At 40.4% G+C, this 16,443-nt stretch overlaps 1 protein-coding gene across 1 annotated transcript; it reads left to right on the top strand.

Annotated features, from left to right (window-relative positions):
- The first annotated feature begins 11,523 nt into the window (after positions 1-11,523).
- LOC311028939 (uncharacterized protein) lies at positions 11,524-16,231 on the top strand. Its single transcript, XM_084033754.1, has 3 exons — positions 11,524-11,751; positions 14,605-14,681; positions 14,844-16,231. Exons 1-3 carry the CDS (start codon positions 11,556-11,558, stop codon positions 15,027-15,029), a joined length of 459 nt encoding a protein of 152 aa, XP_083889880.1. The 5' UTR covers positions 11,524-11,555; the 3' UTR covers positions 15,030-16,231.
- The last annotated feature ends 212 nt before the right edge of the window (positions 16,232-16,443 follow it).

Raw genomic sequence — 16,443 nt, 5'->3', positions numbered from 1 at the left:
ATCTCACTGCCATAACATGCATTCAGGTATTTTTACTGCATGTGTGCGTGTGTGTGTGTGTGTGTGTGTGAGAGAGAGAGAGAGAGAGAGAGAGAGAGAGAGAGAGAGAGAGAGAGAGAGAGAGAACATGTCCTGCCTTTGCTGTACTCAAAAACAACTGTTAGGGTGTTTATGCACCTGGCTGCTTTCCCAGCCAAAGCTGAACATGCAACTTGGCTGAGGGGTCATTTCATTAGTGAGCAGAGAAGGAGAAAGACTTGGAGAAAAAATGAGGAGGTATTTCAATGCAGAAGAGGCTTTAGAAATGGTCATGCAACATCTATCTGCCAGTGAGCTGCAGGACTCTTGGAGGGGGAGTCTGACACACAATGCTGACTGTAGTCCTCCACTTCTGTGAGGGCCTCTGACCCGTCTACGTAGTCTCCATAATAACTGGCAAAAATACAAGCATTTCATGCATTTGGCCTAGAATGGGAAAATAGTTGATTCTGGTGGAATACAGTAAAAAATGTCAAATATCACTACTTTTGTTCAAAATGAAATGCTGACATACCAGAATGCATGGTTTTATACTGTAATGGCAGTGAGATTAAAATATGTGGTTTGAATGGAAGTCAATGAGGCATTTCCTCCCACAGTCCAAAGACATGCAGGATGGGGATAGGTTCATTGGTGACCCGTAGGTGTGAATGTGAGTGTGAATGGTTGTCTGTCTCTACATGTCGGCCCTGTGATGGACTGGCATCCTGTCCAGGGTGTACCCTGCCTTCACCCAATGACGCCCCCCCCCCCCCCCCCCCCGCGACCCTGAATACAGGATAAGTGGTAGACGATGGATGGATGGAAATAATTAAACTGGCATTTAAAGGGTTAACATCCTGAAAATGATTGAATGTTCGGTAGTTTTGAACAAGTTGGAAGATTTATGAAAAAAAGTAGCAAAAAAATATTGATGTATGGTGATTTTACGGTAGTTTGTGCGTGTTCATTTTTGCCACAAAGGTGTCCAGAGGGTAGTAAATTTCAGGAGAGCATAAGGGTTATGGACCTAGCGTTAGGGTGAAACATGCCTCTTTCAATCGCATAGAGAACAAGCTTTTCCCTTCTGTGGCTGACTCCAAGTACCTGTCTATCTGTTGCAGGAAAGTGACCTCAAAGGTAGAATCCCTTGTTACACAGAGCTGAGGGAACATTTTGAGGGAATTCAGCTGAATTCATACTTGCTGGCCTATAGATTCAAACGAATAGGACATCAGACTTGTGCTTTCCACAAGAGGAAGATGACATAATCAATGATGACATAAACCTGGATGATGCAGACTTGTGGGAACCTATAATGGGGAGAACGGGGAGCTGTGGACCAGGTGCTCACCAGACGAAGCCCTACAGGTCAACAATGCACTGTTGTTGGCAGTCTAAAGGATGCAGGAACAATGCCTGGGCAAAACGCCCCAAATTCAGGAGCACTCTGCTGCATACATACAACCTTTAAAAGATGCTTTGCAGACAGGTTTGAACACCCAGGGATCCTTTCTGCTGTGAAAATGCAGTGGAATTCCCTGCTAAATCAAAGCAGTTCTCTTGTACAGCCGTCAGGAGCTGGTCTTCTCAGTTTAGAGAGAGGGATCTTTGATATATCATGGATATACTGTATGATGTCCCACAGCCATACTCTCATCCACGCACTCATCACCTCCCGTCCTGGCTATTGTAACTCACTCTTCTCAGGTCCATCCATAAATTCCAATTGGCAGAGAATTCAGTTGTCCGTATTATCGCATCACATCACTCCTATCCTCAAACAACTTCACTGGCTCCCTGTCCAATTTCACATTCATTTTAAGATTCTCCTCCTCACTTTCCAAGCCCTCCATAATCTCGCTCCTCCATTCCTCTCTGATCTCCTCCAGCCTTACACTCCATCCCGAAATCTGGAACCCTCTCACACTATTCTTCCACACCAGTCCCTCCCCCACCTTTAAAACCTCCCTCAAAACACACCTGTTCAGACTGGCCTATCACCACTTAACTCCACTTTCTTTCCCTCACAGATGTTTTTGTTTCATTTCATTTTATCTATGAATTGTACTTTTTTTAACTGTATTTGCTTGTATTGATTGTAAAGTGTCCTTGAGTGTTTAGGAAGGCACCATTTACTAAATATTATTATTTACTTTTATTGCCCGAAGCCACTGATCTCACGCAGGGTGAAAACATTGTGACTGTCAGCGCTGATCTCATGTGTTGCTTTCCCTGAAACTGCAATTTGGAGAAACTAAAACAGAAGGTTCGCCTACTGGAAAGCATGTTAAAAAGCCTGGAGGCCAGCTCAAGTAGAGATTCCAGGCACCGTTGTTGTTGAAGAATGTCAGGGGAGGAATTGCTGCCCCTCACAGTCCCACTCCACATGAGAGCAGCTTTCCTGGACCCAACATTCCCATTAATGTGGCTCCACCATGAAGTCCTTGACAATGCCCTGAACAATAAAGCAGTGGATCCGTGAAAGGTCAGTGATTTTATGTATTTACAATCATCCTTAGTCTTAGTGTATTACATGCTGTTACATAATGTATTGGTAATTTCATTGACTCATTATAATAATTTGGCCTTTGTAGTGCCAGGGAGCAGTTTTGCCTCTTTTTTTGGGGGGGGGGGGGGGGGGGGGGGACCTCCCTTAACTTTTGTCTAGTTGCAATAACAGCACTTGAAGTGCCAGCATCAAGTACCTAAGTCGAGAGGGTCTTAGGTACTTGATCGAGAGGGTCTTTAGCCATGGCGGTGTCATTATGAGAACACATTGTGCTCGGCTTGGACACAAGACCCTTTCAGTCGAAACGTCATGTTAATGGTAGTCTCTCTTTGCCAGCCCCTTCTCCACAGTAGAAGGGTCTGGCTACAGTATATCGCATCTCCGGGATCGGAGGAAAAATGCTCTTGCTCGTTTGTATTTCTTTCAACCAATCACAATGGTCTTGGACGGTGCTAAGCTTCGGAAGGCGCTGGGGTGCAGCAGTAAAGTAGTGTCGGGTGGAAACTTGTTTCGATGGAACGTCGGACCCTGTCATTAACATGGCTGATTCCCTGCAAAAGGAAACTGTGTGACGAGAACAAAAAACATAATGGTCGCTGACCCAGCGGTGAAGAATGTCCATACTTTAGCTCTGGAGGAGCTCACTGGACTAATTAAATACACTGACTATTTGCTAGCTTTTTGTAGCCCTTCCAAAAAAATACTAAACCAATATTAGTGAAGAGTGAAGAGTGAAGTGGAACGGATCGGTATGTTGCTCAAGTCAATGTCACTGGCACATGCAGTTGCTAGAGTTAAGAGATGTACTAAAACAACTCCGACTGATGACGGCAGTGCAAGAATTAACATCAGGCATGAGTATAAGTTGCTAGCTCTGAGGTTGCTGCTGTTGTTTTTTCCGATTTGAAGGGAGTTTGAGAACGGAGACAAAGAAAGCGGAAGGGGAGGAGTAAAGTCTGACACTCTTCCTCCGGGTGTTGATCCCGAGCCTTCACTTCCTGTTATCAAGACTATGTGTTACTGACTGGAAAATTCTCTTACTGTAATGAAAAACGAAATAACTGTAGCTTAAATTGACAAACACCTTCAATTGTGCAACATTGTCACAGAACTTTGTGAAAGAGATGTGGGATGAAAAGAATGACAGCCTGCAGCAAACCTGAGTCCGGATTGTTTGGCGAGTGCTCCGTTTCATACTTTTTGCTCACCCTCACCTCCGCTCACATGCTCTGATGCAGAGGTCGAGTGTTTACTAGAAATGTGTGCAGGTGCGACTTGTCAGTCAAGTTGCAGTCATGTTCTCTATGTTGTTGACTTTGAGACTGCTCCTATTAGTAAAGCCATGCGTGTGTCGTATTACAACATGATGAGTGAGTTCAAACCGGCGGGGGCCGAGGCACACATCAAATGGCCCTAGTGTGAATGTGCCATTAAAGTGCAGGGGGCCCAGAATTTATTATGACTCTACCTCCCACTCCTGTTTGCTCAGACGGCGTGTCTGGGTCAAGACCAACTCTACAACTATCCACACCTCCTCTGGAGACTGGGAAAGCTCACTAACATGACCACCTTACTTTCTCTCAGTAAACCCGCAATAATCTTCAAACGTTACTGTGGGAGTTATGATGTTTACCTTATTTAGTGCTTTCAACACCACCCAGCCCTGTGTTCTCAGTGAAAAGCTCTGAAACCACTCATTTAACTTTCTATTAATCACACCACTGTCACTTTACCTTGTAATTTGGTCTAATACTTCAAAAACAACCATTTGTAAATCAATACATTGAATTCTTGAAAGAAACATGCCTCCATGGCAAACGAAGAGTCAAGGAATGGAGAAAAGTCCTGGGGCCCGTTTCACAAAGCAGGTTCAACAAACTCTGAACCTAACCCTGAACTCTGAGTTGACCAACTCTGAGATTGACAACTCTGAGTTTTCGGTTTCAGAACAGCGGTTTTTAATTAGTTCAGTCAACTCTGAGTATGTAAACTCTGAGTTGCGCGCGTGCCTGCCGACTCTGTAAAGCCATCATCAATGGAGCTCCGATACTACGATTCACCATGGCAACCGGGAGAGCGTTATTAGATATTACCGAGTGTTTATGTAGAAAATGAGCATATCCTGAGAAAGCGGAGCAACGTAACTGCTGCAAAGTAGCGATAGTTGGCGTAACAGACATTTACTGCCCGATCTAATGTGTATAACTGAATGAAACAGTCTATTGATCTAAAGGTAATAAGTGTCCATTTTCAGCTTTGCAGAGCGACACTGTGGGGTAACGGTTAGCAACGCTGCCTATGGTGCAGGCGACAGCGGTTCAATTCCTGTAGTTCACAAATTAGCGCAATGTATAAGTTATCATTTTCATTGGGTGTAATCCCCCCAGTCAAAGAAAGAAAGTGGCTTCAGTTGAAAATTAAGCATAAGAATATTGCGCAAATACGTTGACTAAGGCATATGATTTTAATCATATTTCACATATTAAACAGTAAATATAAGCAGGTATTTCAACACAGAAATGTACTTAAACATTTCATAAATCTCCCGTTCGCAAAAACGCTAGCTCCGCAAAGAATCTGGTTGCGGATTATGTCCGCGATATGAAATGTTGAAAATGTCGTAGAATATTGTTTAGATAATATCTAATGTGATTGAAAGGAAAGGTAATCAAAATCCTCTCCTGACGCAAAGCTGCTAGAATCACTTTTATTTCCAATTTTTCAGAGTTGGTTCAGATTCCGGAAAAAGGCGGAGACATGTAGGGAGAAACTCAGGGTTTGTTGAAGCAAACCTGCTAGCGAGCAGGTTAGGTTCATGGAGTATGTTACCCGGGTAACTGACTCAGATTTATGCTGAACTGGCTTTGTGAAACCGAAAAACCAGATTTTCCCTCATCTCAGGGTTAACTAACTCAAGGTTTTTTACTAAACCTGCTTTGTTAAACGGACCCCTGATGAATAAATGTTTTAACAACAGCAAAACAATGTGAAAACATCTGCATACAAACTCTCACTAGCTCATGCAGTATAATCCAAGTCCTATTTGTGCAGTCGTATGCTAGGTACTTCCCCAACCTCACTGCTTAAAGCTATGGTCTACGATTTGAAAGGTTTGAAAAAAGCCCGTACGTCCCCGATCCCAAACTGCTCGGCGATCGCTCACCACAATCACACAGCCCAACTTACTTGTGAGTTTTCTATCACCATGCAATAAAAACAAAGCAGCTGCCATACCTCGGAATGAATTTGTTATTTTCAGTTACATTTTGTCTTTAATATTGATCATTTGTGCTCAGTTACCCTTTCATTGGTACATTAAAAAAATAAAATGTTATATTTTTTTCTTAAAATATTTGGACTTTATTCTCATTTAATTACAACCTTGTTCTTGAAATATTACATTTTCCTAAAAAAATATTATGACTTGTAAGAGAACACAGATATGTGGGATATGATTTGAATGTGCAGAAGGTTTTAATAATGAGATGAAATCTTTCTGAAACACATATTAGATATATCCAGGAGTTTATGAATGAATTAAAATGAATTATTGTATCATTGAGGTGAATAGGTGCCAGATGCACATTTGAAGACATTACTTCCCCAAACAAAAGACACAAAGTATTCAATCAAAACTATGAATCAATTTATTAATCAAACCAATTTGTTATTTCTTGGAGTGAGAAAATCCTGAGGTAGAGCAGTATGTTCTGATATTTTTAGCCAAGAATCCTTCCCACCATCAATTCCAGTTACATAACAATGTAAAGCTAAAGTTTAAGCCAAGTCGCATCCCTTGAAATTGGATTTGTTACATCAGCATGGAAAGTGGATATAATTGCACGTCCAGAACGTGTTCCGGAGAGAGTCCAGAACTTCATCAACTTCACCATGTTATATTAATATCACTTGGGATGTGTGAGACATTATCCAAAGTGGGTTAGACTGGGGGGTGGGAATTCCCTACTCAATCAAAGCAGTGCTCTCATACAGCCGTCAGGAGCTGGTCTTCTCAGTTAGAGAGTGGGATCTATGATATATCATGGATATACTGTATGATGTCCCACAGCCATAATCTCATCCACGACAAACCTGACCTGAGTCTTACTCTTTTTGCTCACCCTCACCTTCGCTCACATGCTCTGATGCAGAGGTCGAGTGTTTACTAGAAATGTGTGCAGGTGCGACTTGTCAGTCAAGTTGCAGTCATGTTCTCTATGTTGTTGACTTTGAGACTGCTCCTATTAGTAAAGCCATGCGTGTGTCGTATTACAACATGATGAGTGAGTTCAAACCGGCGGGGGCCGAGGCACACATCAAATGGCCCTAGTGTGAATGTGCCATTAAAGTGCAGGGGGCCCAGAATTTATTATGACTCTACCTCCCACTCCTGTTTGCTCAGACGGCGTATCTGGGTCAAGACCAACTCTACAACTATCCACACAGACTGGGAAAGCTCACTAACATGACCACCTTACTTTCTCTCAGTAAACCCGCAATAATCTTCAAACGTCACTGTGGGAGTTATGATGTTTACCTTATTTAGTGTTTTCAACACCACCCAGCCCTGTGTTCTCAGTGAAAAGCTCTGAAACCACTCATTTAACTTTCTATTAATCACACCACTGTCACTTTACCTTGTAATTTGGTCTAATACCTCAAAAACAACCATTTGTAAATGCATCCATGCATCCATCGTCAACCGCTTATCGTGTATTCAGGGTCGCGGGGTAGCGAAGGCAGGGTACGCCGTGGACAGGTCGCCAGTCTATCACAGGGCTGACATGTAGAGACAAACAACCATTCACACTCACATCCACACCAATTTAGAGTCACCAATTAACCTATCCCCATCCTGCATGTCTTTGGACTGTGGGAGGAAGCCGGAGAACCCGGAGAGAACCCACGCTTACACGGGGAGAACATGCAAACTCCACACAGAAGGAACCCAGGAACCCGGGACCCGGGACCTTCTTGCTGTGAGGCGACAGTGCTACCCACAACCGTGCAGCCTCATTTGTAAATCAATACATTGAATTCATGAAAGAAACCTGTGTATCCCACATGCCTCCATGGCAAACGAAGAATCAAGGAATGGAGAAAAGTCCAGATGAATAAATGGGGGACTGTTTTAACAACAGCAAAAAAATGTGCATACATCTCTCACTAGCTCATGCAGTATAATCCAAGTCCTATTTATGTCGTATGCTAGGTACTTCCCCAACCTCACTGCTTAAAACACTTACACAACACAACTTTAACAGTCTCACACTTGCCTGCCTGTTTCAGCACAAATGCATGTATTTGTGAAGTATGAGCATACAGCTGGATGGTTGAGGATTATACTGCACTAGTCGTGAAGGTTTGGAAACAGATGTGTTGGGATGGTTTTAAAGTTGTTAAACACAACCCAACTTACGTGTCAGTTTTCTATCACCATGCGATAAATATAAGCAGGTATTTCAACACAGAAATGTACTTAAACATTTCATAAATCTCCCGTTCGCAAAAACGCTAGCTCCGCAAAGAATCTGGTTGCGGATTATGTCCGCGATATGAAATGTTGAAAATGTCGTAGAATATTGTTTAGATAATATCTAATGTGATTGAAAGGAAAGGTAATCAAAATCCTCTCCTGACGCAAAGCTGCTAGAATCACTTTTATTTCCAATTTTTCAGAGTTGGTTCAGATTCCAGAAAAAGGCGGAGACATGTAGGGAGAAACTCAGGGTTTGTTGAAGCAAACCTGCTAGCGAGCAGGTTAGGTTCACGGAGTATGTTACCCGGGTAACTGACTCAGATTTATGCTGAACTGGCTTTGTGAAACCGAAAAACCAGAGTTTCCCTCATCTCAGGGTTAACTAACTCAAGGTTTTTTACTAAACCTGCTTTGTTAAACGGACCCCTGATGAATAAATGTTTTAACAACAGCAAAACAATGTGAAAACATCTGCATACAAACTCTCACTAGCTCATGCAGTATAATCCAAGTCCTATTTGTGCAGTCGTATGCTAGGTACTTCCCCAACCTCACTGCTTAAAGCTATGGTCTACGATTTGAAAGGTTTGAAAAAAGCCCGTACGTCCCCGATCCCAAACTGCTCGGCGATCGCTCACCACAATCACACAGCCCAACTTACTTGTGAGTTTTCTATCACCATGCAATAAAAACAAAGCAGCTGCCATACCTCGGAATGAATTTGTTATTTTCAGTTACATTTTGTCTTTAATATTGATCATTTGTGCTCAGTTACCCTTTCATTGGTACATTAAAAAAATAAAATGTTATATTTTTTTCTTAAAATATTTGGACTTTATTCTCATTTAATTACAACCTTGTTCTTGAAATATTAAATTTTCATAAAAAAATATTATGACTTGTAAGAGAACACAGATATGTGAGATATGATTTGAATGTGCAGAAGGTTTTAATAATGAGATGAAATCTTTCTGAAACACATATTAGATATATCCAGGAGTTTATGAATGAATTAAAATGAATTATTGTATCATTGAGGTGAATAGGTGCCAGATGCACATTTGAAGACATTACTTCCCCAAACAAAAGACACAAGCGAAGGGGGATGAGTAAATCATGCTTGCATGTGTTGTTAATTGAGAAAAGTTGTGCTACAGAAGAATATATATTTAAGAACATTTCTGCATTATATCCCATTCAAGCACAAATAGATGCATAAATTAAATTATTAGGAAATTAAGAGATTAGTTCTCAAAATTCAGGGGGGATGTATTCCTTTAAGTGGTTTGCTTCTGTTTGCTTCTAAATTTATACAACTCTCATCAATATTTCATATATCATATATATCTGAACTAATGGTGTCCTAAATATTTATATTATCTTCAAAGTAAACATACTTATTGGTGGTTTAATTCAGTTGCAACTACAATTATTACCCCTCCTTTTAATTAAGTTTTTTTTTTGTCTAATTCACAAAAACATTTCAAATGGCTTATTTAATGAACAGATCAAATAAACATGTTATAATATGTGAAATAAATAGCCTACTGTTTGTTGAAATGGTACCACAATGGGACCACTGATCATGAACTTAAGGCATTAGTTAAACTGAACTTTTTTACTGTATTCGATAGAAGCTTTGAATAAGTCACTCGTCACTTCATATTCCAAAGTATTCAATCAAAACTATGAATCAGTTTATTAATCTAACAAATCTGTCATTTCTTGGAACAATGCAGAGCAGCAGGGAGTCCTGAATACAAGAATAATTTGACAGATCAATGTTATATTAATATCACATGGGATGTTTGAGACATTATCCAAAGTGGGTTAGACTCTTAAGAAAGGCCGGAGAAAAAACACAGAAATTATACTATGTTCTCATAATATTCAGCTGTTGCTCAAAGATTAGACATTAAAGTTCATAAACCACGACCGAACGTGTATTTTAGTGCAAATATTAATCTTCAGAAATGTGTACGTGAACTTTTTGGGCCTCAGTAAATGCTTGGGACAAGAAGAACTAAATGATTTATATCATCTTAAATCCATCCGCAGTGCAGCCGTGTTTGTAGTCAAATGAAAGGGGAGAAGCTACTCTGTCGAATGACACCAAACATCCTTTGAAACACAATATCCAGCCGACTTAAAATCCATGCGTACCGACGGCAACGTCATCGTGTTGCAGGAAGCTTTTACGCAGAGCGCAAGGGGAGCCGGACGCGCAGCGCCTTATTGGACGACACAGGAGTTTTATGAAGTTTTATTTGACAGCGTGTGCTTTTCCACCATGGCGAATCACTTTTATAACACCGAGAAGGACATGGCGGAGATACAGAGGCGGTCAGACGTCGCTTTTACAGTTTTATTTCTCCGTACTCCGCACTCAGGACCGCAGGACGCGTTTGGTCTGCGCGGAGAAGGAGAAGGAGAAGGAGACGGAAAAGGAGAAGCAGATGCCGGCTATAAAGTCAAGGAAATGGACACATTTACTGCTCCCAGTACTTCTTCCTGGATTATCATGGGATGGGACTTCAGAGTGAGTAATGGCGCCAGTAATGCCCCCCCCCCCCCCCCCCCCCCCAAAACCCCATTGAAATTGGAAATAGTTGTATAGTTGCAACTTTACTTTTTTGCTTTTGTTTATTCCGTTAATGTTTACATTATTTAAATGTGCAATAGTTGTTTTCAATAGTACATTGTTGGAATTATTGGAACTAATTGCGATTATTTTGTTTTCTTGATGCACATTGACACTGATCATGTACATGTATACTGCACATTAGCAAGTTTTACTTTATATTTGGTTGGATATTTTTTATTTTTTATTTTTGTATTGCACATTGGCATTTGTTTAATACTTATTTGTTGGTGTAATACAACTAGTACTGCATTTGGAGAAAAAAACTCGAAATGTTGTGTTTTATTGTTTTATGGTTTTATACAATAGTAGAAGTTAATGAAGCAAGGCATATTTCATATCCAAAAGCTCCAGTAGATGACAACAGACTCTTGTAGTTGACATTAGATGTGTTTTCCATTTGGAAGTGGAAAGTAACCCATGTGGCTCAAGTTGGTGCCAAAGTGTGCCAAATTGAGTTTCCGCCTGTGGTATCCTTACTAAACATTTGTGGAGGCTTTCTCCTTTGCTCAAATTTGATCAAATTTGGTACATTTGTAGTCAAGGAGTTGCTGAAGGCGATGGTCAACAATCTTTGTGCCTGAAATCATTGTATAGTGTTATCCTCTGTCAAATAGGAGAAAACAATAGGCGAGGATAGAAAGTTCACATTCGTCTTTGATTTATTCCAGTTTACTCTGGCATTGTAACAGGCAGGGTAAATTCTTCTTGTTTTATATATATATATATATATATATATATATATATACACACACACACCCACACACACACAAACGGGGGGGGGGGGGGGGGGGGGGGGGCGTGTACTGTGAAAACCTGCCTCTCTAATAAGTGTAAGTACGAGAGGAGTGAGGAGCAGAGAACTGCAGGCTGCAGCTGGCAACGCAACACGCGCTTTCCCCGCTATGGGCTCCATCGTGGCATCGGAGGGGAGGCAGCTGCTCACCGTCGGGATGAAGCTGGCGGTCGTGTGGTTGTGTATTCTGCATTTGGCCTTTGCCAGTGCTTTTCTCAACAGCAGCACCGATCTTTCACTGGCTCACAGCAACGTGCCAGTCCACCGGGTCCAAGCCCCCAAGACGCTCCGGCCCCTCAGCACAGGTGAGCGCTCGGGACTGCCAGGCCGACTTTACCGCTGATGTGGTTCACTGGTCACTGCTACCGCTGTTTTTAACAACAGAGATTCATACAATACTTTAAAAAAAAGCCTCCATTTTTAATAAAACATTATAAAAATCAGACACATTCTTAAAGAAAAAACAAACGAATATAGGCCTACAATATTTGATGTGGAAAATCGCATAGGCCTAGGATACGTTATTTTGAAAGTGACCATCGCTGTTTGGCATGATTAATAGGCCTACAACTAAAATTACCTTTTTAAGTCGATTTTTTGAAGGGAAACGATCTGTCAACACACGACCAAACGAATTTAAACGGATGGAGTTCAGTCCGAATAGGAAATTGCTACCAAATGAATCTCGTCGTCAGAACTGATGTTGACTTGATGTTGCTTTCTTGTTGACAAAATGTGTAATCTGAATATAAATCTCTGTATGATGGGGTCGAGATGGCGCTGCAAACAGCAAATAAAGGGGTTAGTAATAATCCGTGTATAGATTAGGCCAAAGCATCGGATCTGAGGTGTAATTATTGGAGGAGTAACTGAACATGGTTGATCCAGAAAAACATCTAATTGCATATTATGTCCCATGTTGCGTGAGTCAGTTGTTATAAACTGTTCTTAGCTGTGTATATTTCTGTGTTGAGTAGTCACACGTAGAGTCAAGGGGGGTGTTTGTGTTGGCTACACACATTTCACAAATAAAGACAATTAAAATTAAATATAATTATTTAATTTAATTTAATTTAATTTAATTTAAATAGAAGAACAATAAAAACAAGTTGTAAATGGATACGTACCTATAACAAAGTTTATGGAGTATGTTTACAATTATCCAAATGAGGCAGTTGTCCTCCCTTCCAGATTTATAATGGAGTGATTTTAAGCTACTTTGACTGATGTCTGCAGGATTTATAGGCTTACAATAACACTCTCTATTTAAGGGGGTTCAAATAATCTCAGGCCTCTCCCAAGTTTGACTGACACTGATTTGGAGGCGGGGGGCCTCGGCTCCTTGTAGCGCGCTGACAACAGCTTATTATTATAAGCGACTAAAAAGATGTTTGAACAGTAAAATGTAGGCATGCTATTAGAAACACATGTGTGAATAACCTAAGGTTAGGGAGTGTTCTCTCGTGGCAGTTATATGAGAAAGCCCAAGACGAGCTGAGGGGAGATGAAGGAGTCTGATGACCCTGAACGCAGCATGGGATGGGATTTATGATCATAAGTGGTGGTTTATTAATTTGTTTATTTTTTTAAAAGCAGAAAGCCTGCAGATGTGCGTTTTGAGTTGACCCGGTCACACGAGTCACTGTCGGCAGTGTAGTTCTTCCACTTCACTGATCAACCAGAGGAACAACACATTTCACTTCTCCAGGTCTAAAACATTGTTTGTGCTGAGATAGACTCTGCATCACAAGGAAACATGTGATATACAGCAAAACAAATCCCACCACAAAAAGTCATTTAATAAAGCCTATCATATACGGTTAATATACAATATCATTTAAAGCATTAATACTGGGTTTGTGGATTTTCCCTGATGTTGAATTATTAATCATATGACCAGAAAACTGACCAGTTTTGTTGTTGCTACTGTTTACATCCCTCCTGGTGCACGTTCTTTTTCTTCTTGGGGAAAAGGTTTGTGTTAGGACTTGGTTATTCTTCTTTTTTTATCTTTCATAGGCGGCGCTAGAGCAGCAGGTACTGTAACAGTGTTTCCCATGGGGGTTTGTGAGACGGTGGTAGGTGGACCTCAGACCCTCTAGGGCGGTCCGGAAGTAGGCTATTTCCTATGCCGGAAGTCTTTAATTTGAATGTTAAATGCATCAAGTGTATTCATCTGTGGAGAACTTTGATCTCTTGTATAAACTGTGCTGGTAATACAGATAATATCATCATAAACACATTGGTTTTATGTGTATTCGGTTCATTATGCTCATATAATTCATTCAAGCTTATTTTTTCACTTGAGTTTTTCAACTTCTTGTTTTAAATGAGATTTTATTGTCTAAATGTGTTGGTTGATTTTTTGTAATTAATTCATCAACATGTGACTATACTGTAAATTAGGTCACCATCTCACATAGGAGGCACACAGCATGCTTGAGATCTTTTATTGTTCGGGTTAACCTCTTAAAAAGTAGTCCCAGGTGTGTCTCAGCAGCTAGTCATTTATTCAGCGGAAAAATATATACTGTGAGTACAAATTACATTTTACTCTGTATTTTAAATCCAGTGCATTCATGCAACTTGAATAATTGTGTGTAATTTATTAAATTGCCGTTGCATTGTTTTGAATAAAAACTCAAATACGTGACATTTGGGAAAGAGCACTGCATGCCAAGACTTCTTCACCATTACAGCACAGCAGTCTACAGCCTGTATTTAGGCAGACTGCTAAAATATGACATTGTAGCTTAGTTTAGGAGAATTTCACCGAGGACCTCCAGTGGACAGAGAAGGAAGTGACAGCTGGACAGGCCGACAATGAAATACAATGATCTTGACACATTGTTGTTTTCTAGTGATTAGAAGATATGTACACTTTATATAAATAGTGTAACACTGACAGGGTAAATTCTGTATACTTTGGATATTTTAAGTATTATGCTGATGATACATGATAAATAACTATCTGGATTTTAAAATGTTTTCACAATTATTTATTGTAAACCTTGACGCTTAGCTCTGTGATTTGAATGTACAGTGTCGGTAATATTTAAGAGGCACAAACTGGGACTAACCTTGGAATAACACAAAGTAATGGCTGAGATGTGCTGCAGCATCGTTTCCTGAACACAGTCATGTCGTTGTTTCAATAGGGTCTTTAAACCAAGGCAGAAAGAGACCACTGTTTGCGAGGAGGGTACAGTACGGGCGACAAAGGATTAATGCAAAGGTAAGATTTGTGTGTATTTCATAGAGTTTTCAGCTTTCAATTAACAAAACTGACACTTTTTAGACAGGAGACGGTGATGTATAACATTGCAGGATCACTTGATTGTGATGCTCCCATGTTCACATGCTGCACCTCCCTCATTCTGCTCTCTCCACCTTCCAGAAGCCCAAAGTGGTTCCTCCCAAGGGCATTGCAACTTCTGCTAAAGCGGCACCCAAACCTCAGAAGCCAAAGTGCTCTCAGCTCACGCAGAGCTGTTTACCCCAGTCGGGCTGCTGTGCCCGAAACACCACATGCCACTGCCGCTTCTTCAATGCAATCTGCTTCTGCCGGAGGATAAACTCGTAGTACCAGGGGAGGACGTAAAGAACACACATGCAACAAAACTGAGACGCAAAAACAAACTCAAACACACACTACAGGCCCACGAACAGACAACACCCACGCTGCCATAATCGTGTTGTAGCAATTTAGTCAACCACCTGAACACAGAGACTGATGCATCATGGGTGGACACTAAGCATCGTCTCACAAAGTCAGCCTTTTCGAGTCAGTTAGTGCACATTTTAATGAGTTTTAAAAACTTCTATACCTCTTGTGAAAGAAAGGCAGCTGCTTGGAAAAGAAATTCCACCATATATTAACATGCGCTTATATGCAGTTCATTTATTGTCATGTCAATTCCTGTGAACAATATCTGATGTATATTATCATCTTGATTATTGTTCTCATAAATATGTTGTTCTATTAACCTTATTATGTCCGTAATTGTGTGAATTGCCTGAGAGAGCTTTACTGATGAAAGACATATGAACCCAAAGTCATAGAAGTTTGACACCCATCAGATATTGAATCAATTAATTAGGTTTTCTTATCTTTGGGTATATTCACTGCAGCCTTAGCAGGTGCTACATTATCAGCACAGGTAAAACAAAACAAAGTAAGGTTAAAAAAAGGGCAAATTTCTGTTTAATAAACTATTTTTTTAATACCTCAAAGGAAATGTTAGCAGTAGTTACATATTATATATCCGCATGAAGCGGATTTTTAAATTATTTTTTTACTGCTGCTCCCCAGACAGCTCATTACTGTGATCAAGCCTCAACATTTTGGGGAATATTTGCCCACTGAGATAAGAAGCTCGACTCTAGTTTCTGTACAGTAAATATGAAACTAAGGTCAGCAGCCAAGCCTGATATAGCCTGTATCCGAAGGTAATACAACTTTCATTCCAGCACCAATGAAGCTAACCAATTAACAGGATGTGATGTAACTTGTTTCTATAATCCACTCAAAAAACTAAATAAAAATAACACATGCATCTTTCATACTGTCTATCTGATCATAGATCTTGGGAAAGTTAACAAGTAACTAGAACTCATCTTTTCTCATTAAAAAAATGATCATAGTTCAACTGACTTAATCTTAACACTCAGATTCGTTACAATTTTAAATGATTTCTCCTGATTCTCGCATTGTCTTGTGCTTGGGCATGTATGTTTTGATACATTAAACATCACTGTTCTTGTAATTAAAAGCCACAACCAATATGTTTACTTGTTTTTTTTGTCTGGATTCTTTTACGCGATAGCCTGGTGTCAACACATAATAACTCATTTTTGTAAATTCCCCATTAGACGTCTGTGGTAATAACGTACGTCAGAAGTCACACGCACCTTTTACCCCTAAATCAATTGTTTCCTTGTAACTGCCAAAACAATAAATCTCTGTTATCCACATCAAACCACCTTGTTGTTTCTTA

The sequence above is a fragment of the Eutrigla gurnardus genome (assembly GCF_963514095.1).
Source record: "Eutrigla gurnardus genome assembly, chromosome: 18".
Classification (NCBI taxonomy): Eukaryota; Metazoa; Chordata; class Actinopteri; order Perciformes; family Triglidae; genus Eutrigla; species Eutrigla gurnardus.
This window is presented reverse-complemented; position numbering and strand designations above follow the sequence as displayed.

Excerpts from the sequence above, each read along its gene's own strand:
- LOC311028939 (XM_084033754.1), top strand. The coding sequence starts at position 11,556 with ATGGGCTCCATCGTGGCATCGGAGGGGAGGCAGCTGCTCACCGTCGGG. Across the intron at positions 11,752-14,604 it reads GCTCCGGCCCCTCAGCACAG|GGTCTTTAAACCAAGGCAGA; the intron begins GTGAGCGCTCGG and ends TTGTTTCAATAG. Across the intron at positions 14,682-14,843 it reads GACAAAGGATTAATGCAAAG|AAGCCCAAAGTGGTTCCTCC; the intron begins GTAAGATTTGTG and ends TCCACCTTCCAG.